The 22,755-nt window shown below is 49.0% G+C and overlaps 1 protein-coding gene across 1 annotated transcript in view; it reads left to right on the top strand.

The window, feature by feature from the left end:
• Window positions 1–2,824: 2,824 nt before the first annotated feature.
• Window positions 2,825–22,755, top strand: part of ACTN4 (actinin alpha 4) — a gene marked incomplete at its 3' end in the record, with an annotated part of 84,154 nt that continues 64,223 nt past the window's right edge. Inside the window, exon 1 of the mRNA XM_081961650.1 lies at window positions 2,825–3,118. Coding sequence (XP_081817776.1) covers window positions 2,978–3,118 — 141 coding nt within the window. The 5' untranslated portion in view covers window positions 2,825–2,977. The remainder of the gene's footprint in view (window positions 3,119–22,755) is intronic.

The raw sequence follows: 22,755 nt of genomic DNA, 5'->3' as shown, positions 1-22,755 counted from the left end.
CTTGTTCGTTCACTTCCCAGGGCGATCCAGTGGACATCCATTTTCCAGTTGTTGTTAATAGCAGCCCTTCTGACTATAGAAAAGGTCCTCAATGTACGACTGCAGTTGAGCCCAAAGTTTCTGCTGCTCAGTGAAACGTTTAAATGAATTTTGCCCCGTTTTACGACCTTTTTTGCCACCTTTGTTGAGTGAATCGTATGGCGTGTTTTTCCAGGTGTCGCATCACATATCCGAAATATTATAACTTTCACCTTTTTATGGTTTTCATAATTTCCCTTGGCTTTCCCAGGCGGCTTATCACCGATTTGCTTAACTATGGTAAAACAAAGATCCTAAAAATAGCTGCAACTCACTTAAAACCTGCCTGGCTTAGCCATGGAAATTTGGGTTTCCATTGTGATCATAAATCAAAGACCCCCGTGATTATCTCTTGCAGGGGCTTCTTGAAGGCCGCCTAGGGGATGAAAAGTTGCAGGGAATAGTTTTAGAGACCGGAGTCCGGGTGGCGAGATAAGAACTACAAAAAATCCTGTCTGTGATTTGCAAACGAGGTGTTTTGGCAACCTGTCATTGTCTTGGCCTTCGAGCCAAACGACATGTTATGGTAAATATAGGACTAGGTTTAAATTTGCCTGTGGTTTACAATTTAAATCTGAAGTAAGAAAGAAGAATAGCGGCATATACTGCAGTTCAGGGCTGGGGTGGGACAGGGTGGTTAACATTTTTGTGTGTGGCCAGATTGTGATTTTCACCAAAATTGTCTCTTTCCCAAGTAATAATTGCCTATGGAGTGGGGTGGGGAATCACACAGCCCATCCTGATCTTCTTACTGCTGTACCTTCTCTGCTGGTTGGTTGGCCTTCCACTAGTGCAGGGGTGTGAAACTTGATTTCGTTGAGGGCTGCGTCAGGGTTGTGTTTGATCTCAGGGGGCGGCAGGAGTGGTAGCCATGGCCGTGGTGGTGGTGGGTGGCCAGCTCATGTCACTCATCGCACTCATTCCGTTTTGGGTTGCGATGGTCTCCTGCAGCCTTCTGCCAGCAAAAAGGGAGTCTGGGCATGACCTTCCCAAGCTCTTGTATTTGCTGGCAGAGGGTTGCAGGAGTCCGTGGCAAGTGAAAACGGCCCTCCCGAGCTCCATTTTGGCTGGCAGATGCACCGCGGGCCAGTCCTTCACTGGCCCGTGGGCCAGATCTAAGCGCTCCACAAGCTGGATCCAGCATGCGGGCCTTGAGTTTGACACCCCTGCAGTAGTGCATGAAATATAGCTCTGCATTTAAAATGACCAAGTCACCAGATCCTAGCAAAGCAACAGAATGCCGGCTGTCTTACTGGATCGTTGGGCAGACAATTCGAGCAACTTTAAGACGTAAGGACTTCATTGCATTCACGGCGTTAGGTACAAATAAAAGGCAGAGAAATCTCATTTGAGACAACTCATTTGGAGCAACCAGGCCCCCCGGGTGCCTGAGAATGAGAAGTGTTGCGAGCTACAAGGTAATAGACTATCTGGGGCAGGATGAGTACATTCCATAAATGGAAGCCATATTTCTTGAAATCAATAAAACATCCCTTGGGGAGTTGCTCCATTTCTCTCTTCCAAGCAGCTGAGCAGATCCCGTGATCCCTGATGGAGAAGGAAAAATTAAGACAGCAAAGTCACTTTTCTTAAGTTCTTTGGCACTGGAGACGTTTTAGGGAAGCAGATACAACCTCGGGTTATTTTAAACCACAAGTTCCTTAAATTGTAACCTCAAGTTTGCACCAAGAAAGGAAGTGGTCTCAATCCTCCAAGAATCAGCCTGACCTAACAACACCATCCAAATGCAAACCATGCACAACCCCCCCCCTTCTGTCATTGCTTTAAAAATAAAAATAGTGGCTATTGTTAAAAATCAGTATGGATTGTTTTATCTCTTAATTTCTTCCTGGCAGGTGCCCTGGCCTAAAAGTACTCCTTGAATTACTGTCTTTCGTGCAACCATTAAAGATTGTTGTCCCAAAGGTGCTTTTTCAGGAGGCAACTGGACTTTCTTGTTTTTTTTTCTTTGACGACGTTTTGCTTCTCATCCAAGAAGCTTCTTCAGTTCTGAGGAGATAGTGGCTTTGAAATGTCTTCAAAGAAAAAAACAAGAAAGTGCAGTTGCCTCCTGAAAAAAGCACCTTTGGGACAACCATGACCTGGATGAGGGAGAATCACTACAGATTTAAAGATAGATATTACTAGAAGGAGTCCCTTAATGCATTGTATATCAATATGGTGTACTTTAAGATACGTGGACTTCAACTCCCAGAATTCCCCAGCCAGATTTGCTGGCTGGGGAATTCTGGGAGTTGAAGTCCACACATCTTTAAAAGTTGCCAAGGTTGAGGAACACTCTGTAAGATTTTCTCTTAATCATAAACCAAAGGGCCACTTTAGCCCACCACGTCCATGAAGTGTCTCTACTTTGAAACTGTAACACTTAAAAACAAATCCATCCACGCGGGAGACGCCAAAAAAAGGGGGGCACAAACTTCCCCGGCCGCGTGGGGGAATCGGAAAGCTCCGCGCACGCGCACTGGCACCGAGCGCAGCCTGAGGGACCGCGAAAGGACGATGCCCAATGTTTTTTGCATTCGCTCTTCCCGCTCGCGGTGGCCTTCAATTTGCGCCTGCGCGGAGGCGGGGCAGGGAGCGCCTGCGCTTTCCCGAAAGCCGGGCAGGATTGGTCGGCGCCCGGGCAAGAGCGGGCTTTCTTGTCTTCTCCCGTGGGCGGGGCTTCTCCGGGCCGCGTGGGCGGGGCGGCGCAGGCGCAGCGGCCGCGCTGGGGCGCGTCGTCGTCAGTCGGTCCCGTGCAGCCGCCGCGCTCGGAGCTGAGCGCTCCTTCTCCGTCCGCCGCTCGTCTTCCGCCGCCGCCGCCGCTTCTTTCTCCGGCCGGAGCTCTCGCCTCGAGTCCGAAGCCCCCCCCGCTCCCCTCCACGCGTCAGCGCGGAGCATGGTGGATTACCACACCGCCGGACAGCCAGCCTATCAGTACGGCGGCAACGGCCCGGGCATCGGCGACTACATGGCTCAAGAGGACGATTGGGATCGGGACCTTCTGCTCGACCCGGCCTGGGAGAAGCAGCAGCGCAAGGTGAGGGCGGGGAGGGAATTGGAGGGAAGGGGAGGAAACCGCCTCCAGCTGGAGAATCAGAAAGCGAGGGCGCCTCTGGGCATGGGCAGAGTGCTTCCTCTGCCAGAAGTCAATGCAATTTGAGGAGGGGGGGGGGAGCAGCTTCCAGTCAGACAATTAAAAGGCGAGGGCGCCTCTGGGCATGGGCAGAGCTCTTGCTGCGCTAGAAGCCAATGCAATGGGTGTGTGTGTTGGGGAGGGGGGAATACCCTCCAGCTGGAGAATCAAGAAGGGAAGGGTGCCTCTGGGCATGGGCAGAGTGCTGGCTCTGCTCGCAGGCAATGCAAAGGGCTGGCGCGCCTGCCCACCCGCGTGGGGCATTCTCCGGCGTGGAGAGAAGAAGGCGGCGCTGCAAGGCGAAGAGGGGGGCTGGCTCGGCGCCGGGCAAAAGACACGGGCAACTTTTTGTGTGTGTGGCTTCAATGGGGTCTCGTGGAGGGAAATCGAGGGAAGGTTGGTTTTGCTGCCTTCTGGATCTCGCCTTCCCGCGGGGGGTTTTGCGGGGTGTCCATGCCTGGGAAGGGCGGGGGGGGGGGAGCTGAGCAGAGAGAGAGAAGGGGGTGGGTAGGAGGGAGGGAAGGCCCGCAACCACGGGGGTTCACCTGGACGGCCAGGTGCCTGATCTTGCACCAGGTGCCCTCGAGGCAAGGACGGCCTCCCAGCCAGGACCAGGTCGGGCAGCACTCCCATCCTGCTGGCTGGGAGTGGTCCTGAGTCACCGCCGGGGAGGAGGAAGTGGGAACGACGGCACCAGGGCCCCTGGCACCTCCTCGGGCGGCACCTGGGCACTGGAGGGTCAAGGTGGCCTTTGTAGGCATCGATGGGCTTTGCAGTCCCGGCTTGGATGTGCAGTGCAGAGGCTGGAAAGGAAGGGCATTGTAGAGGGGGGGTTCCAGGGGTCTCTGGCTGGAGGGGAGCGTGAGAATTTGAAGCACCCAGGTTGGCATGGAAGCTGCACCCTAAGTGACCCCAGGAAGGGGGCAAAGAACTAACGAAAAAATGACGGGTGGATCCAACCGGCAGCCAGGAGCAAAGCTTCAGAGGGAAGGAAGGGAAGGGACCCTTTGCCCCATGTTGGCATTTGAGGTGGGGGTCCCGCCTGCTTTGTATGTGGGTGCCGGAGCCAGCCTGGGGGTGTGTGTGGCTTGGGAGCTGCCAGGCGGATGGCTCTGAAGACTCCAGCGAGGCCTGTCCAGGCGAGACCAGGAAGGGCAGTGGGGCGTGTGAACCCGTCTGGTCTGGCATGCTGCATGCTTGCGAGGCGTGGAGAAAGTGGCGTGGCTGGCCCATCAAAGAGAGTATCTTTCTGGCGTGGGCAGCAGGGCAGAGGTCAGCATTGGATTACCTTCCGAGAGGGCACGGAAGGTGTTTGCTTACCAAAGGGGGGGGGGGGGCAGGAAGAGAAGCCAACGGTAGTGCTGGGTGGGGCAGCTTCATTTGCCTGCTGAAGGGCTGCCAGCCAGCCTCCTCCCTCCCTCCCTCCCTCCCTAGACAATTATTCATCCAGCAATGTGGGATGAGATGGGAGATTAGAGCTGTTTCCCCCCCCCCCCCCAAAATCGTTGTAGCCTACGGAGTGTGGGAAAAACTGACTTTTTAAACTGCAGTCCCGTCCCTTGGGAGCCCTGAGCCACCGTGAGTTTGATTGCGGTGCCTGTAGGTCTTGTATAAAAATGTCGCTGGGGTTTAGTGGTCATTTTGGAGCAAAGTTCTAATCTCCCTTCCACCATATATATATATATATATAGCCATGCTTGGAATAGCCTCTGCTTTTCAAAAAGATCAGAAAATTCCATTCCCCCCCCCCCTATCCCAGCCCCCCTCCCCCTTTCCTGATTTGATTTACATTTGTAGAATATAATTCCCCAGGAAGGAACTGTAATTATAAATATAAGTATAAATATATATCTTGCCATAAATACAGCTGTGTCAGGTGTAATAATAATTCAGTACAATTATAATTTTATCCCGGGCACTAATTTTGGATGATTGCTGCATTTTAGTTCGCTTCCTTTTTCCTCCACACACCCCCGGCCGCTCTTCCCCCTTTGTACCTAGAAGGCACCAACGCTGCCTGGTTTTTGTTGGCCCCGGGATCAAAGGGTTCCTGCCACGCCCCTCACTTCCCTTCCTGGTCCCAGCCTTGTCCCCAAGGTCAGCTGTCACATCCCCTTAACAAAAACAGCGAATATCCCCTCTTACTTCTACTGCCTGCGGTTGTAACAGAATAGCAGAGTTGGAAGGGTCTTGGAGGTCTTCTAGACCAACCCCCACTTCCCCTGCTCAAACCCTATCCCATTTCAGACAACCGGTTACACAGGTAGTCCTTGACATAACAACCGTTCATTTTAGTGAATCTTCATTGTTGCAAAGGCCCTGGAAAATGGGACTTACAATCTTATCCCACAGTTTCCCCATAGTCACGTGATCCAAATTCAGAGCCTTGGCCACTGACTCATATTTATAATGGTCGCAGTGTCCCGGGGCTCACGTGATCCCCTTTTGCGACCTCCTGACAAGCAAAGTCAGTGGGGAACCCAGGTTCACTTAAACACCGTGTTACTAATTTACCGACGGCAGCGATTCGCTTAGCAAACAGGAAAGGCCGTAAAGTGGGACCAAAGCCATTTAGCGAATGTCTCGCTCAGCAGCAGAAATGTTGGGGCTCAATTGCGGTCGTAAGTTGAGGACTACCTGTGTGTGCAAAACGACCGTTTCGGGACAGACAGAAATATTAAACACCATTTGACTGTACCCAGATCACACACTGCTTGATGGAAATGGAAAGTAACATAAACAAAACAAATAAAACATGAAAAAGAAAAAAAGAAATATTAAAACCCCAGGAATTACTTCTCTAGCAAACTGCTCTGCATGCCTCTTCAGCCTCGACATACATTTTGGGTGCAAAAATCTCTGCCAAATCCAGGTTGTATTTTTAAACTCCTTCTAACTCCTTCACTCCTGACTCAGAGGCGTATGGATATATGTATTTTGGTGCCTAGAATAATTATTATAGCTTCAGAGAGCAGGCAGTAGAGATGTGAACTGGGAGATGCCTGAAGTGCTGCTGTTCTCCCCCCCCCCTCCTGACCTTGGTGGGTGGTCTTCGTATGGCAATGTGGGTGCCTGGAGTCCGGACCATTTGTAGCTACACAGATCTCACTTGTAAGGCGTGTTGAGTAATGCAAACAAAGTCCCAAGTTTTTGAGTGAGTGTAGTCCTTGGATAGTTTCGATGGCAGTTACTCCTTCCTTTTTCTTTTTTTCCATTCCACTCTGGTTTCTCTCCTCTTGCTATCTGAGTCTAGTCAGAATAGAGCTGGAAGGGACTTTGGAGGTCTTCTGGTCCAGCCCCCTGCTCAAGCAGGAGACCCTAGACCAGTGATGGTTAACCTTTTTGGCACCGCGCATGCCTGCCAGAGTTGCCGGAATCCGGAAGAGAACAGCTGGCTGGTGCACATGCCCAGAGAGAGGGCTCTACATGCCACCTCTGGCACGCTTGCCATGGGTTTCACCATCACTGTCCAGTCTTTTCCTAAAAACCTGAAGTGATGAAGCACCCATAACGCCTGGTGGCAAGCTGTTCCATTGGTCCTTCATGTTTTAATCTCCAGGACTTTGATCCTCTTAGTTGCTCTTCTCTGAACTTTTTCCAAAGCCTCAACGTCTTTTTTGTAATGTGACCAAAACTGGATGAGGCGTTCCAGGTGTGGCATTCCTTATTTTTCTTTATTATTTTTTTCAGTTGTGTGTTGTTAGGAGTCAGGGAGCATGCAAATTAAATACATGAAGCCGTAAGCCGCCCAGAGCCGCTTCTTAGATGAGATGGGTGGCAAATAAATTTAATAAATAATAATAAATCAGTAAAATAGTTCAGTGTGGCTCCTGTTACGAAGCAAACTAAATTTGAAGGCTAGCCATGATGTGATTTTCATGTTTCCCCCTGCCATTTATTTCTGTCTGAAAAGATCTCCTAATGCCTAGGTCTGATGGTTCTCGACTTACGACCGTTTGTTTAGTGACCGTTCAAACTTACGACGGCATTGAAAAAAGTGACTTATGACCACACTTATTTTCCACACTTTGCAACCATTGCAACATCACGTGATTAAAATTTGAATGCTTGGTAACTGACTCATCTTTATGACGGTCGCTTGCAGGGTGACGAGAATCCCCTTTTACGACCTCCCGACGAGCAAAGTCCAAGGGGGCAAGGCGGATTCACTTAACAACTGTGTTACTAACTTAACGACGGCAGCGATTCACTGACAGCCGTGGCGAGAAAGGTCGTAAAACGGGGCTGAATTCACTTACCGTAGGTCTCGCTTAAGCAACAGGAACGTTGAGCTCAATTGGCGTGGAATCGTAGTTGGTGAGGACTCGGAAGTTTTGCCAGGTGCAAATCAAGGCGAACAATAAGTTTCGCTTCTCAGAATTTGGAATTACTCCAAGATTTGACGGGAGTTTCTTCTTCTTGTATTCCGGCATGGTTGGCTGCCTTCATCTAGCCCAGGATTTGTCCTTCGGAAATTTGTGGGCAAACATGAGTGAAGCCAAACCTGGCCATCTGCTATTCGGTTAAATTATCCGAGCTGCCAACCGCTTTTAAGGCTGAGTAAGCCATGGCGGCCGTTCAGATTCTGCATTGGCAGGAGAGAAAAAATTCCTACGGGGCACTTTTTTGTGGGAACAGGGAATAGATTTGAAGCTTGGTCCTTATTCCCCGCTCTGAAATTAAGGAGCTAGGCAGGAATCAAGACAATCCCCTAGAGCAGGGGTGTCCAAACTTGGGAACTTTTAAGACTTGTGGACTTCAACTCCCAGAATTCCCCAGCCAGCTGGCTGGGGAATTCTGGGAGTTGAAGTCCACAAGTCTTAAAAGTTCCCAAGTTTGGACACCCCTTCCCTAGAGCAATATTTCTCAACCGTGACAGCTTTTAAGACGGGAGGACTTCAACTCCCAGAATTCCCCAGCCGGCATGGCCGGCTGGGCAATTCTGGGAGTTGAAGTCCACCCCCCCTCTTAAAGCTACATACCAAATTTGAGAAGCACTGCACTCAAATAGTAGCCGCGCTAGGCTCCCGTACTATCCTGACTCGGTGCCAGCTCCCAGCAGCTAATAGCTTTTCCATGTTTTTCTGGCATAGTTGTGGCTTGACGTGAATGCCAATGTCTGTTTCCAAAGGCTGGTTGAGTCAAAAGTTTTTGGAAGAGAGCTGGGGTGGAGGGAAAAAGAGACAGACGAAGCAGAGGTGTGCAGCCTTCCCGAGTGGTAACCGTAGCAGAGCTTTTACACCTGAGTGCAGGCCTCCATTCCACTTCGGTCCCGGTGACGTGGCACCCGAGCGGTTTCCGTGGGTCTCTGCCGCTCTGTAAGATTGGCTCGATCCGGAGTAGCGTGAAATTTCCTGCCAGGCGGTAAAGTGTGCGTGTAGGCTCCATGTTTGAAAAGCTACTTCTCTGCCTGTAGAAACAGCCAGACTCTCTTGGGGGAGGGGAACTGGCAAAGTGAATGTGTGTTTGTCTGTGTGTGTAACTGGGACGTGCCCCCTCCCCTGTCTCTCCCTCGCTTACCTGCAAGCCTGACTTTTTGCATTCCTTTTTTTTTTTTTTTTTTTTGCAGCGCATATGAAATGACCCCTCATCTCGTTTCACTCTGGAAAATTTTAACTTGCCGGAGAGCCTTCCCAACCAGCTTCCAACAAGCCGAGTCTTTAAGGGTAGCTGGATTTGCTTAATGATTCTGGAGGAGAAGTTGTAAAATCAGACTCGTTTAATGGCCACATCGCTTAGCGACAGTCGTCCCTGCCCCAATCGTGGCCATAAGACGAAGGTTACCTGCCTGCAGCCCATTTGAAGGTTGACTCAGCCTTCCGTCCTTGCGAGGTGGGTCAAATGAGGACCCAGATTGTTGGGGGGCAAGAGGCTAACTCTGTAAACCCCTTAGAGAGGGCTGTAAAAGCACTGTAAAGCGGTACATAAGAGTGCTATTGCTATTGATGCCTAGAAGTAGTTTTGAATTTTGGATCGATGGATATATACCAAATTGCCTGCCTGCCTGCCTGCCTGCCTGCCTGCCTGCCTATCTATCTATCTATCTATCTATCTATCTATCTATCTATCTATCTATCTATCTATCTATCTATCATCTATGTCTCTGTCTATCTATCTATCTACACACATATGTGTGTGCACACCCCACATATATAGTATCCTGTTTCTGCTAAAATAAGCCCTCTCCCCAAAATAAGCCCTCCCCGAAATATTGCAACACAGCCGCAGCCATGAAGTGACCCCGCTCACCGCCTCCTGCACCTCAAAAATAATAAGACCTCCCCCCCCCCAAAAAATAAGGCCAGGCACTTATTTCAGGGGTCAAAAGATAATAAGACCCTGTCTTATTTTCAGGGAAACCTGGTATATTCATTGACATAACTCTTTAGGGAGAGTGGCGCACCGGACTGACCAGCGAGAGCTTTTCTGATGTGAATTTTACCTCCAGTTTGTTCATTAATGCCAAGGTATTATAAATTGATGGTTTTTTAAATAATGCATTTCCTATTTGTGAGCATAAGAGGGAATCCTGTTAATATAAAACGGGGAGCATGTTTGTATTTTTACAAGGCCAAAAAAGAAAAGGCGTGCAGCCCTCCCAAGGGGCAGACGTATCCAATGCCAATATTGAAGAGCCTGTGATGTCCCTCGCTCAGCTGCATTTCTGCGAGCCCGTAATTGGGGACGAAAAGACCTCGCTGGAGCAGGTTGCAAGTCTGCTGAATTCTGAATGCGATGGGTGGTCCTTGCAGGAATAAACAACCGTCCCTTTGTAGGCCCTGCACGAATGGATGTGACGCACCCATCAGCTTTTGTTTCGCTGCCTTCTGCAGAGCTGCTGAGAAGAAAAAAAACAAAACACGACAACAATAAAAGTTTGCACAACTAGCAGGATTCGGATTTCGGTGCATTTTGCTTAATTGGCCAGGGAGAATTCCCGGTGGGGCTTAATTAGGCCAGCAGTCCTGTCCCCCCCCCCCCCCCTTTCCCAAAATACATTTGAATAGGAAGGACTTTCTTCCTATTCATCGGCCAGCAAGTCGATAGTGTAGCAGTCTTTTAAGTGCTCCCAGTTGTTGAGTGGATATCAAAAGTTGCAACTCCCAAGAAAGCAACATAAAAGTAGGAACGGGAAATGGCTCTGTTTTTCTAGCAGAAGGAATGAATTTGGAGAGCTGGCAAACCGGAATAACCTGTAAACTGGTCGTCTCTGGCAAGGAGTCCTTGTTAAGCACTTAATTCTGTTCAGGTTGTCAGCTTTTAGCCACCAGAATTAGGCCTGGCAACTCGGTCATTAAGTGAACCGGTCACCAAGGGAAACCATGACCGTGTTTCTGATCTGGCTGCAGCTTTCCTTTACTTTCAGGGGTCCGCCAAGTTTCCCCCTCCCCCTGGCCCATTTTATGACCTTTTTTTTTTTGCTGTCTTTGTTAAGTGAATCATTGCAGTTGTTAAGTTAGAAGCACAGCTGTTAAGTGGCTGCATCCATGAGGATGCAGCAATGGTTGTAAGTGTGAAAACTGTCTGTTGTAAGTTGAGGACTACCTCTACCTGCGCTATCCCCGGTGTGTGTGTGTGTGTCACTTGATCCCCATTTGTGACCTTCCCAGACAGCTTCCGGCAAGCAAAGCGAACATGGGAACCCGGATTCACTGAACGACCACGCGATTCGCTTAATGATTGCAGTGAATTGCTGAACCACAGCGGCGGAAGTCATAAAATGAGGCGAAAAAATGCACTTGCCCTGCTTAGGAAATGTTGGGCACACTTGTGGTCATAAGTCGAGGATCACGTAAAACAGGGATCTCCAACCTTGGCAACTTTAAGACTTTGGGGACTTCAACTCCCAGAATTCCTCAGCCAACCATGGCACGTTTAAGACTCCTGGACTTCAACTCCCAGAATTCCTCAGCCAACCATGGCACGTTTAAGACTCCTGGACTTCAACTCCCAGAATTCCTCAGCCAACCTTGGCACGTTTAAGACTCCTGGACTTCAACTCCCAGAATTCCTCAGCCAACCATGGCACGTTTAAGACTCCTGGACTTCAACTCCCAGAATTCCTCAGCCAACCTTGGCACGTTTAAGACTCCTGGACTTCAACTCCCAGAATTCCTCAGCCAACCATGGCACGTTTAAGACTCCTGGACTTCAACTCCCAGAATTCCTCAGCCAACCATGGCACGTTTAAGACTCCTGGACTTCAACTCCCAGAATTCCTCAGCCAACCTTGGCACGTTTAAGACTCCTGGACTTCAACTCCCAGAATTCCTCAGCCAACCATGGCACGTTTAAGACTCCTGGACTTCAACTCCCAGAATTCCTCAGCCAACCATGGCACGTTTAAGACTCCTGGACTTCAACTCCCAGAATTCCTCAGCCAGCAAAGCTGGCTGATGAATTCTAGGAGTTAAAAGTCCAGGAGTCTTAAACGTGCCAAGGTTGGAGACCCCTGACTTAAAAATATCTTTCTTTGGACGAGCTCAAAACGAGGCAACCTAAAACAACATATGGAAGGCGTTTGCCCATGTGGGAATAAATTGTGCATCGTTTTGTTTTAGGACCTTGAGGATGTTTAGTCTCGCAGGTGACAGCTCTGCACCTTTTCAGTAGCAGCTGCCATGGCCTCTCTCTGCTGCTGAAAATAAACAGGAATTCCCCCTGTATACTTTCCATTTGTTCCCAGCCCGGAGAAACATCTCAATGATGGTGCACAGAGCCAGGAAGTCAAATCTTGGCTCAGAAAACACCTTGGAGAGCCTTTCTTCCATCCATCTCTTGCAAAAAGCCCAGGCCGTAAATTGCACACTTAAGGATCTGCGTCCAGGTTCCTGGCAGCCGTGAAGCTTCGGTCCAGGGCTGCCTGGGCATTTCTTTACAAATTATTATTGTTATTATTATTTGGCTTGAGTTAGCTTCCAAGAGCGGGCAGGAGATAAATGTGCCCCAGTCATGATGGGGATTGGAGCACATCCAAAGCTGTGAGATGTCGCGGCTGGGATCAGTTGCTTGCCCATGCGCCTTTTGCAGGACATCAGTTCTAAAGATGCTGACTTGGCTCTAAAGCAGAACCCCAAAAGGCGCTTTTTCAAGAGGCACCTGGGCTTTTTTGATTTCTCTTTCCCATCCAAGAAGCTTCTTCAGCTCGGACTGGATGACGGGGAACGGAAGGAGTGATACTCCTTCAGGATTTATAATGCAAGGTTATTTAATGGAAGGATTTATCCTCCAACAGAGGGGGAGGGATACGACATAATCTTATCTCCAATCTACAACAGGGTCTTTTAAGCAGTTCCAAGCAGGCTCCACCCCCATTTGCAGGTGACCCTGAGGACACAGACAAACCTCCGAGTGGCCTCAACGACCCTCTCAAAGGATGCAAATGACCAGCTGTCTGCAAGGAGGATCTATCCTTCCCTTCCTCACCATCCAGTCAGAGCCGAAGAAGCTTCTGGGATGAGAAGTGAAATGTCTTCAAAAGAAACAAAACTCAGAAAGTCCAGTTGCCTCCTGAAAAATCACCTTTGGGACAACCATGATGGGATGAAGGAGAATCTCCATAGAGCAGTGACGGCTAACCAATGAGGCATGCCAAAAGTGTGGGGAGCGTGGAGGGTTGCCTGCATGCCCACACCCATAATGCAATGCCCCTCCTCGCGCATGCTCACAGGACTCACTGAAGCCGCCTGAAGCCTACGGAGGGAGAAAAATGTTCCCGAACGTCCGGTGGGCTGTTTTCCACCCTCCCAGGGCGAAAAGATTCAGTTCCCGAAATTTCGGGTTGGGTGGAAGGCGTAAAACGGCTGAAAATCAGCTGGCGCGCACTGGAGCTAACAGGGCCACGCCTCGCGTGCCTGCAGAAATGGCTCTGCGTTCCATAAGTTCGCCGTCACAGCCATAGAGACTCTAAAACTGAGCTGCATCCTGCAGGGAGCCTGCCTGATTGTAGAGGATGATGGTTTATTCACTGCCTTAACCTGGTTGGCCAGGTTGAGGACCGGCCTTCTCCCGTTTCCCCCTGCCCCCTGAGGCCGAGTGGCGTTAAAGCCTTGTGCCCAGCGGAAGCAAACGGACATTCAAAATATGCCCTTTTCCCCCCAAATTTAGAAGCCCGAAAAGAGACCACACAGATCTATTTTTTACATTTCTATGTAGGAGTCAACATGTCTTCAGAATGGCAAATCTGTTGGCGTTCTTGAAGGCCAGTTTTAGAACCGGGGCTAAGTCCATCTCTGCATCTTTCGGCCCTGTTTGTGGGAACCGAGCTAGTTTCTCCATCACCGTTTGAAGGGGTTCTTCAACCAGCTTGTACCCCCCGATTCTCTTCGTCTTCAACCTCGTGTTGAAGCTCCATCGGCGACATCAGCTGTCCACCAATGTGGGAGATGGTGGCTTAGGCTGAGGAAGGCCACATCCAGTCTTTCCCATTACATGAGAGAGTATATGTTGCACCGTTCATGAACCCTAATGGTGGCAGTGGGGGGGGGGGCTCAGAAAATAGTCCTCTTTCCGCTTAGTTAGTATAACCTCTTATTTCACAGCGGGGCTCGACTCCAAGGTGACCAAAGCTGGAGAATTCTTGACCTATGTTAGAACTAAATTGCTTTGTTTCTAATGTCAGCCTCCCTAAAGTTAGCGATTCCTGGTTTAGAAATGGAAGAAGGCTGAGTTTTAATTTGACTCCTGGTTTAGAAATGGGAGAAGCCTGGGTTTTATTTTGATTCCTGGTTTAAAAATGCAGCTGGATTGGGTTTTAATTTGACTCCTGTTTTAGAAATGGGACAAGGCTGGGTTTTATTTTGATTCCTGGTTTAAAAATGCAGCTAGATTCTGTTTTAATTTGACTCCTGGTTTAAAAATGGAACAAGGCTGGGTTTTAATTTCAGAATGCATCCTCTCCATGTTTTGCCGAAGACAGTTCTTGCCTCACAGCAGGCGAGGAGCTATTTTCCAGCCTCTTTTGTCGGTGAAATGGCTGGTGAATGAAACACATTTTCCATTGACCTGTGTTTGTGTATGCGTGGTTTCTAGCAAGTGGTGCCATCTCCAAAACTTGGGTGACCTTCTCCTTTTCTGTATTCTGCAAGAACGACTTGCTGACTTATTTGGAGATGTTTGCAGAATTCTCTTCTGTCCCACAGATTTTATAACTGTCTGGTTTGGCCCAGCAACCGAACAGGAGAGGTACAGACTCCCCGTTGGATAGTTAGGACGGCAGAAATAACAATTGCAACCACCCTGCCTTTTGTTGAGGATCTGTATGTTGCTCTGGTCAGGAGGAGGGCTGAGAAAATAACTACAGACCTCTCACATCCTTGGACATAAACTTTTTCAACCCCCTCCCTGCAATAGAACTGCATGCCAAAACAACTAGGCCCATTAGGTGTTCGTTCCCCCCCCCCCCCCGAACACCTAATTCCCCCAGTGCTGTCTCACACCTTAAGGATATTCACCCATGTTGGTATGGCTGTAGTAGTATTATTATCCTTCATCCTCTTATTGGTATTATTATGATTATTAGGGACACGGTGGCTCAGTGGATAAGACGCTGAGCTTGTCGATCAGAAAGATTGCCAGTCCGGCGGTTCGAATCCCTAACGCCGCGTAACGGAGTGAGCTCCCGTTCCTTGTCCCAGCTTCTGCCATCCTAGCAGTCCGAAAGCATGTAAAAAATGCAAGTCGAAAAAATAGGGACCACCTTAGGTGGGAAGGGAACAGCGTTCTGTGCGCCTTTGGCGTTGAGTCATGCCGGCCACATGACCACGGAGACATCTTTGGACAGTGCTGGCTCATCGGCTTTGAAACAGAGATGAGCACTGCCCCCTACAGTCGGGAACGACTAGCACATATGTGCGAGGGTAACCTTTACTTAGGATTATTATCAACTCTGTTGCTTTTGCATGCACATTGAGAGCTTCTGCATGGAAGACAAATTCTATTATTTTGGGAAGTGTTAAAAGACGCAGAGCGTCCCACCGAGTGGAAAAAAGTGGTTCCCAGCCCCCCTCCCCCACCCATTTCTGGGGGTTGTTTTTGGCTTGAACTAACCCCTTTCTCAAACCTGTCCTTCCTTTCCATATAAGGAGAGAGCTGTAAACATTAAAGAAAAAAAGAGTGCAATGGAGACAGGTAGAGCAACTTTTTAGACAAAGATCTGAGTTTGTTTTTTTTAAAAAAATAAAAAGCAAGACTTTGTCTGCACTAAGTGTCTTGTTCTTCAAAGGTTTCCTTTTTAAGAAAAAAATATATATTCCTCCTCTTGTTTTCAGGTGTCTCGTTGCAGTAAAGAAAACCCAGCCAAATTCCAGCCCTGACTTGGAAAACGTACATTGGGGGGCGGTGGCGGGGGGGGGGGGGGGACACAAGCCAGACAGATTCTCCAGTTCCTGGTTAGGAATGTTCTCCTAATACTTTTCTAAGCCAACAGATGTTTTTTTTTAAAGAAACACAAGCTTAATAAGCAAAAAAATAATAATATCCAGGAAGAGGAAACTTTGCCCCTTGCAAAGCAATGCACACAGAATGCGGAAGTTGTGTAGCAGTCAAAGCCTGCAGAGTGTGTGTGTGTGTGTGTGTGTGTGTGTGTGGTTTTTTTTGGGACCGTTGGTTTCTTCGGTGAACTTGCTTTTTCAGAAGCGTCCCCAGGACGAGCGAATTCCTGGCCTCTCTGACCCTGTTCTTTCCTCTCTTTTTTTGAGTTTTGTCATCATCTTCTCACCATTAATGATCCGTATAAGACCTGGGGGGGGGGGGGGGGATTTGGATGTTAGACATGGGACTCCTGGCCAAAGGATGGCAGGGACGGCTGAAGCTCCACGTTGCCTAACCCAAGACACGTTAGACTCCCGAAGAAAAACGTTTTACCTTTTTTTTTATAACAAAAGGTTTTTTATTTGTATTCTCTTATATATACTTACAGATACACATTCACATTGCTCTTATTTATCTTTATCACTTTTACATGTTTGCTTTTCCATGTAAAAAGTTAAAATATACATCCTGGGTTGCTTTTCTTACCATCCCATAAACTTATTTTGTATTTTTTCTTTTCTTTTCACCCTCCCTCCCTTCTCTACTTTCTTCCTTCCTCCTCTCCTTTCCCTTTCCTACTTCCCCCTACCTCTCCCCTACTCCTCTCTTTCTCTTCCCCCTCCTACCCTCTCTCCTTCTCTTTCTATCCCTTCCCTCCTTCCTCTCCTTTTCTTTTCCTTCCTCCTCTCCTTTCCCTTTCCTACTTCCTCCTACCTCTCCCCTACTCCATTCCTCTTTTCCCCCCCACCCTCTCTCCTTCTCTTTCTATCCCTTCCCTCCTTCCTCTCCTTTCCTCTTTTTTTCCTTCTCTCCCCTTTCCTCTCTTCTCCTCCTCTCTTCCTTTCCTTTTCTGTTGTTGTGGTTATCTCTTTTCAAATCTTTTAAACTAGTGTAGAAGTTTCACCTTGTGAATGTGAGGGCGGGGCAGGGTTTTTCCTTGTTTTGTTGTGGTTTTATTTCTTGTTCACAATTGGAAGAAGTTAAGAGTATTTGGGGGGGGAAAAAGAGCAAAAGATTTTAATTACAGGCAAGCTGGGGATTTAAAAACACAGTGTTCATAACTGAAATGTCATTGATTAAATTATAAGTGCAGGTAGTTCTGGGCTTAGGAGACTACAGTTGAGCCCTTAACAGATTTCTGTCGCTAAGAGAGAGAGAGGCGTAAAGTGAGTTTTGCGCTGTTTTGCAACCTGCCTTGCTGCAGTCGTTAAGCGAACCACTCTGGTTGTTAAGCAAGTAGCACGGTGGTTAAGGGAACCTGGTCTGTCTGTCTGTCTGTCTGTCTGTCTATCTCTGTCTATCTATCTATCTATCATCATCTATCTATCTATCTATCTATCTATCTATCATCTATCTATCTATCTATCTATCTATCTATCTATCTATCTATCTATCTATCTATCTATCTATCTATCATCATCTATCTATCTATCTATCATCTATATCTATCTATCGGTATATATTATATAATCTTCCTTGACCCCCTCCTGTAATTAGCCAATTCTGGCAAGCCATTGCATCATTTATAAAGGTAACACAATCTGGATTTTCTGGTGGAACTACATTCCGCCGGTCCGGTATTTTGACTGATGGCAAGCTCTGGCGGCAGGGGTCTCGTGGTGCCTGGGGTGTGCCCCCTGTTCCCCTTAATGTACAAATTGTGCAGCAGAGAGTTGTTTAGTGAAAGCACCGATGGTGACATATCTGTGCCTTGAAGATCCCATCTCCTTCCTTGTTGACCTCACAGCTGGCATTCGGCCAAAAACTGTCCGTTGTTGCAACGGCGTTGGCCCGAAGGAGAAAACATACGAGAAACCAGCCGCCCGCAGCCTTTCCGTGGGAAAGTTGACCATGCGGTAGCTTCCCTGCACAAAGTCACGTCGTCCTCAACTTAACGGCCACAATGGAGCACAGCATTGGTGCTGCTAAGTGAGACAGGTAAGATGGAACGAGCTTCCTTGCCACGGTTGTTAAGTGAATCGTTGTGGTTGAGTTAGTCAACGGTTGTTCAGTGAATCTGGTTTCCCCATTGACTTTGTCACGTCACATGACCCCGAGACACTGCAACCGTACAGTACATGCCAGTTGCCGAGCGTCCGGATTTTGATCATGTGACCAGGGGGAATGCTGAAACGGTTGTGTGAGCCACGGTGGTGCAGTGGTTAGAGTGCAGTACTGCAGGCTACCTCTGCTGACTGCCGGCTGCCTGCAGTTCGGCAGTTCGAATCTCACCAGGCTCAAGGTTGACTCAGCCTTCCGTCCTTCCAAGGTGGGTCAAATGAAGACCCCGATTGTTGGGGGGCAAGAAGGCTGACTCTGTAAACCGCTTAGAGAGGGCTGTGAAGCACTGTGAAGCGGTATATAAGCCTAAGAGCTATTGCTCTCCCTTTTCTCCTTCCTTCCTTCCCTCACACCCTTCCTTGCTTCCTTCCTTTCCTCCCTTCCGTGGTGCATGGTGGTAAGAATGCAACATTGCAGGCTAATTCTGCCAACTGCCTGTAGTTTGATCCTGATCAGCTCAAGATTGACTCAGCCGTCCATCCTTCCATCCTTCCGAGGTGGGTCAAATGAGGGTCCAGATTGTTGGGGGGGGGGGGGGGAGAGGCTGACTCTGTAAACCTTAGACCAGGAGTGTCCAAACTTGGGAACTTTAAGACTTGTGGACTTCAACTCCCAGAATTCCCCAGCCAGCATGAAGTCCACAAGTCTTAAAGTTCCCAAGTTTGGACACCCCTGCCTTAGACCGTGTTCTATGCATTTTGGCACCAAAGACCCTTAAACATTTCAAAGTGGGCATTGATACTTGAATTTTTAGATGGATGAACTGCCCTCCTCCAGCTCTTCCAAGCCTTCGTGCTTGGCAGCCGGAGGTCAGATTCATCACAAGAGGCCCTTAAGAGCAGCTCGATGCAAAAGTAAACTTGCTGAGAGCTTCGCCTGGCACTCCAAGGACTATTGTGTGTGGGAGAGATTCTGGCTGCAGAGGGCAAAGGCCGGGCGGTTCTTCCCCCCACCCCCTCCTTTGCAGGAAGAAACGAAATGCAAAGTTGACATTGCTAAGGAAGCCCTGGCATTGAGCCCTTGCCCGATGTGCTTTGAAGGGTTCTGTGCATCCCATCCACACGGAGAAAGAGGTTGAAGACGTACTCAATTCGGGGTGACCGGTTGGAGGACTTGCAAAATTTTATTTGCATGCCTGCCTGTTAGAGAAGGGGGGGGGGCTTCAGGGCTGTGTTATTCTTACACCTGCAAAGAAACGCCACTGCAGTTGATGCTTTCCAGGTGGTTTTATTAGCTAGGGATGTTGGGAGTTGTAGTCTAGCACATCTGGAGAACACCAAAAGGTAGTTGGATGGTGTAGTCCTTCCTTCCTTCCCTCCCTCCCTCCTTCCTTCCTCTCTTCCTGCCTTACTCCCTCCCTCCTTCCCTCCCTCCTTCCTCTCTTCCTCCCTCCCTCCCTCCCTCCCTTCATCCCTTTTTCCTCCCTTGCTCCCTTTCTTCCTCCCTTCTCGCCTTACTCAGTCACTCACATCCCTTCCTTCTTCTAAGCAGAGAATGAGGACCAAAACATCCAGCCTGCATTCCTGTAGGCCACCATAACCCGGCCTGAGGAACGTAGACTTTGTGGGCTTCAACTCTCGCAATTCACCGTGCAGCATGGGAGTTGAAGTCCATCCACGGTGGGCGGAGAGTTCTGGGAATTCAAGTCCACCTATCTTGACGTTGCCCAGATTGAGAAATGCTGCCGTAGGCTACGCCAGGGCATAGAAGCTGATCATTATCTCGGTTTTCAAAGGGCCGGGCTATTACGTAAGCCTACACTGTGAGAAGAGGTGTTGCATCCTTGTGGGAAACAGTGGTTTGCAACATTGCAATGAGCCCCAAGAAGGAGCAAGTGCCTGGAAGAGATGAACGGGCTTGTCCTTTCCTCCTGCCTATTCCAACCATGATTCATAGTTCTTTGCACGGATCAGTGACTGGGTGAAAGTCAGGGAAGGGCATGAAATACCCGGAGACATGTTCGAAAGAACTTTGGGTTGTAACATTTATCAAGGACGGTGTGAAAGCATGAAGCACAAACGGAGGGGTCCCGTTTCAGCCAGGCTTTCTCCAAGGTGTGTGGGACTACCAACTCCCATAGTTGGTTTGTTGTTGTTGTTAGTTGCGAAGTCAGGTCCAACCCATTGGGACCCCATGGACCATGTTCCCCCAGGCCTTCCTGTCCTCTGGAGTCCGTTTAAGCCAGGGCTGTCCAAACTTGGGAACTTTAAGACTTGTGGACTTCAACTTCCAGAATTCCCCAGCCAGCATGGCTGGCTGGGGAATTCTGGGAGTTGAAGTCCACAAGTCTTAAAGTTCCCAAGTTTGGACACCCCTGGTTTAAGCTCACGCCGACTGCTTCAGTGACTCCCTCCAGCCCCCTCATTCTCTGCCGCCGTTCCCTTCTTCTCCTTTGCCCTCCATCGTTCCCAGCATGGAGTTAAAGTCCCCTGACTTAAAAATATCTTTCTTTGGATGAGCCCAAAACGAGGCAACCTAAAGCGACGTACGGAATAAGTTGCCCCCATGGGAATAAGTTGCGCATCGTTTTGTTTTAGGACGCTGAGGATGTTGGCTGGAGAATTCTGGGAGTTGAAGTCCACAAGTCTTAAAAGTTGCCAAGTTTGGGGACCCCCTGTCCTACGTGTTTCTGGCTGGGGGAATTCTGGGAGTTGAAGTCCCGAACGATCTGAAAGTAGCCGAAGTTGTGAAACAAAGGCCTTTGATGCTCTTTTTTTTAAAATTAAAAAAATGTTTCAGCGTCCCTGGCGAGAGCCGGTTACCTTCAAAGGGGCAGGGTGCGTCCCGAAGATTACCGCCTCTCTCCCAGAGCCTTCCGAGGTGGTTATTCGAAGCGGCACACACCTGCCCACACCTTGAGACATTCTGGCGTGTTTGTGGGGATGGGGAGGAGATCAGTTGTAGCCGGGGGCCGACCCGCCAGGATTGATCTCTGCCACCCGGCTTCTGTTTTCCATGCTCCGTTTCCCCTCCCCACTCCCCAAAGCTGCTTCCTGCTGACGCTTCCCCCCCTCCCCTTAAATCTCTCTCGCTCAGAACAAAACCAAATTACACGCTTCTGCAACCTAATAAGGCAAAAGAATGATGGGAATTCTCTGTGGCTTTTCCCTGGAGTTGCTCTTTCTCTGGCTTCGGTTGTGATGGGGAGAAAGGGGAGTTGGGGTGGGGGTAGGGAGGAGATGTTGTTTCAGAGACACAAAGGATGGAGATGATGTCTCGAGGCCCCGAAGGGGGTCCCAGCGAGGTTCTCCCAGGCAGAGTTTGCATTGGGGTCCCTCCCCACCCCTGGCTGTCTCTTTGAGGGGCCTGGGCGTGAGAAGGGAGGAGCGTGGATGAGGACCAGCCTTATGGCTCACCTTAGACCAGGAGTGTCCAAACCTGGGAACTTTATGGCTTGTGGGCTTCAACTCCCAGAATTGCTGGCTGGGGAATTCTGGGAGTTGAAGTCCACAAGTTTTAAAGTTCCCAAGTTTGGACACCACTGCCTTAGACCAAGGGCTGTGCGGTACTCAACCGGCTATTTTTGAGACGGTGCATAGCCACTAAAACCATAGTTTTTGAATAGAATAGAATAGAGAGTTGGAAGGGACCTTGGAGGTCTTCTAGTCCAACCCCCTGCTTAGGCAGGAAACCCTACACCACTTCAGACAAAAGGATATCCAACATCATCTTAAAAACAGCCAGTGTTGGGGCATTCACAACTTCTGGAGGCAACTTCTGTTCCACTGATGAATTGTTCTCACTGTCGGGAAATTTCTCCTCAGTTCTAAGCTGCTTCTCTCCTTGATTAGTTTCCACCCATTGCTTCTTGTTCTGCCTTCAGGTGCCTTGGAGAATAGCTTGACTCCTTCTTCTTTGGGGCAGCCCTTGAGATATTGGAACACTGCTATCATGTCTCCCCTAGTCCTTCTTTTAATCCAACTAGACATACCTAGTTCCTGCAACTGTTCTTCATATGTTTAGCCTCCAGTCCCCTAATCCTCTTTGTTGCTCTTCTCTGCACTCTTTCCAGAGTCTCCACATCTTTTCTACATCATGGTGATGTTGAGGCTTTGGGGAAAAAAAGTGCAGAGAAGAGCAACTAGGATGATCAAAGTCCTGGAGACTAAAACCTATGAATAACGGTTGCAGGAACTGGGCATGGCTGGTCTAGTGAAGAGAAGGACTAGGGGGAGATGTGATAGCAATCTTCCAGTATTTGAGGGGCTGCCACACAGAAGAGGGGTCCACTTATTTTCCAAAGCACCTGGAGGCAGGACAAGAAACAACGGTTGGAAACTAATCAAGGAGAGAAGCAACCTGCAATTGAGGAGAAACTTTCTAACAGGGGGAGACAGTTAACCAGTGGAACAGCTTGCCACCAGGCGTTGTAGGTGCTCCGTCACTCGAGGATTTTAAGAAGAGATTGGACAGCCACTTGTCTCAAATGGTATAGGTTCTCCTGCTTGAGTAGGGGGTTGGACTAGAAGACCTCCAAGCTCCCTTCCAGCTCTATTCCGATGGATTGATTGACCTTGGACCCCGAGTGACCAAGTCTTCTCCTCTGTCTTGGGGATTCTGAAGGAATACGTCTGGCTGCCACAAAAACTGAAGAGGAATAATGCCTGCCTCCCTCTGCCCCCTCGACCCCATTACGGCCAAGAAGGGAACTTAAAAAAGTGGACTCGTGACCATTTTCATACGGTTGAAGCAACTTGATCATATTTCCGGACGCTTGGCAACTGGCATGTATTTATATGACGGTTGCAATGTTAATGTGACCCCCTTTTGCGTCCTTCTGGCAAACAAAGTCAAAAGATTCACTTAATGACCGTGTGACTCACTGAACTGAATGATTCACTTGACCGTAGCAAGAATTGGGGGCCGGGGGTGTGTGGAAACTCACTTAACAACTCTCTTGCTTAGCAGCAGAAATATCTGGGCTCCATTGTGGTCATAAATGAAGGTCT

Source organism: Natrix helvetica (assembly GCF_964273705.1).
Source record: "Natrix helvetica genome assembly, chromosome: 9".
Classification (NCBI taxonomy): domain Eukaryota; kingdom Metazoa; phylum Chordata; class Lepidosauria; order Squamata; family Natricidae; genus Natrix; species Natrix helvetica.
This window is presented reverse-complemented; position numbering and strand designations above follow the sequence as displayed.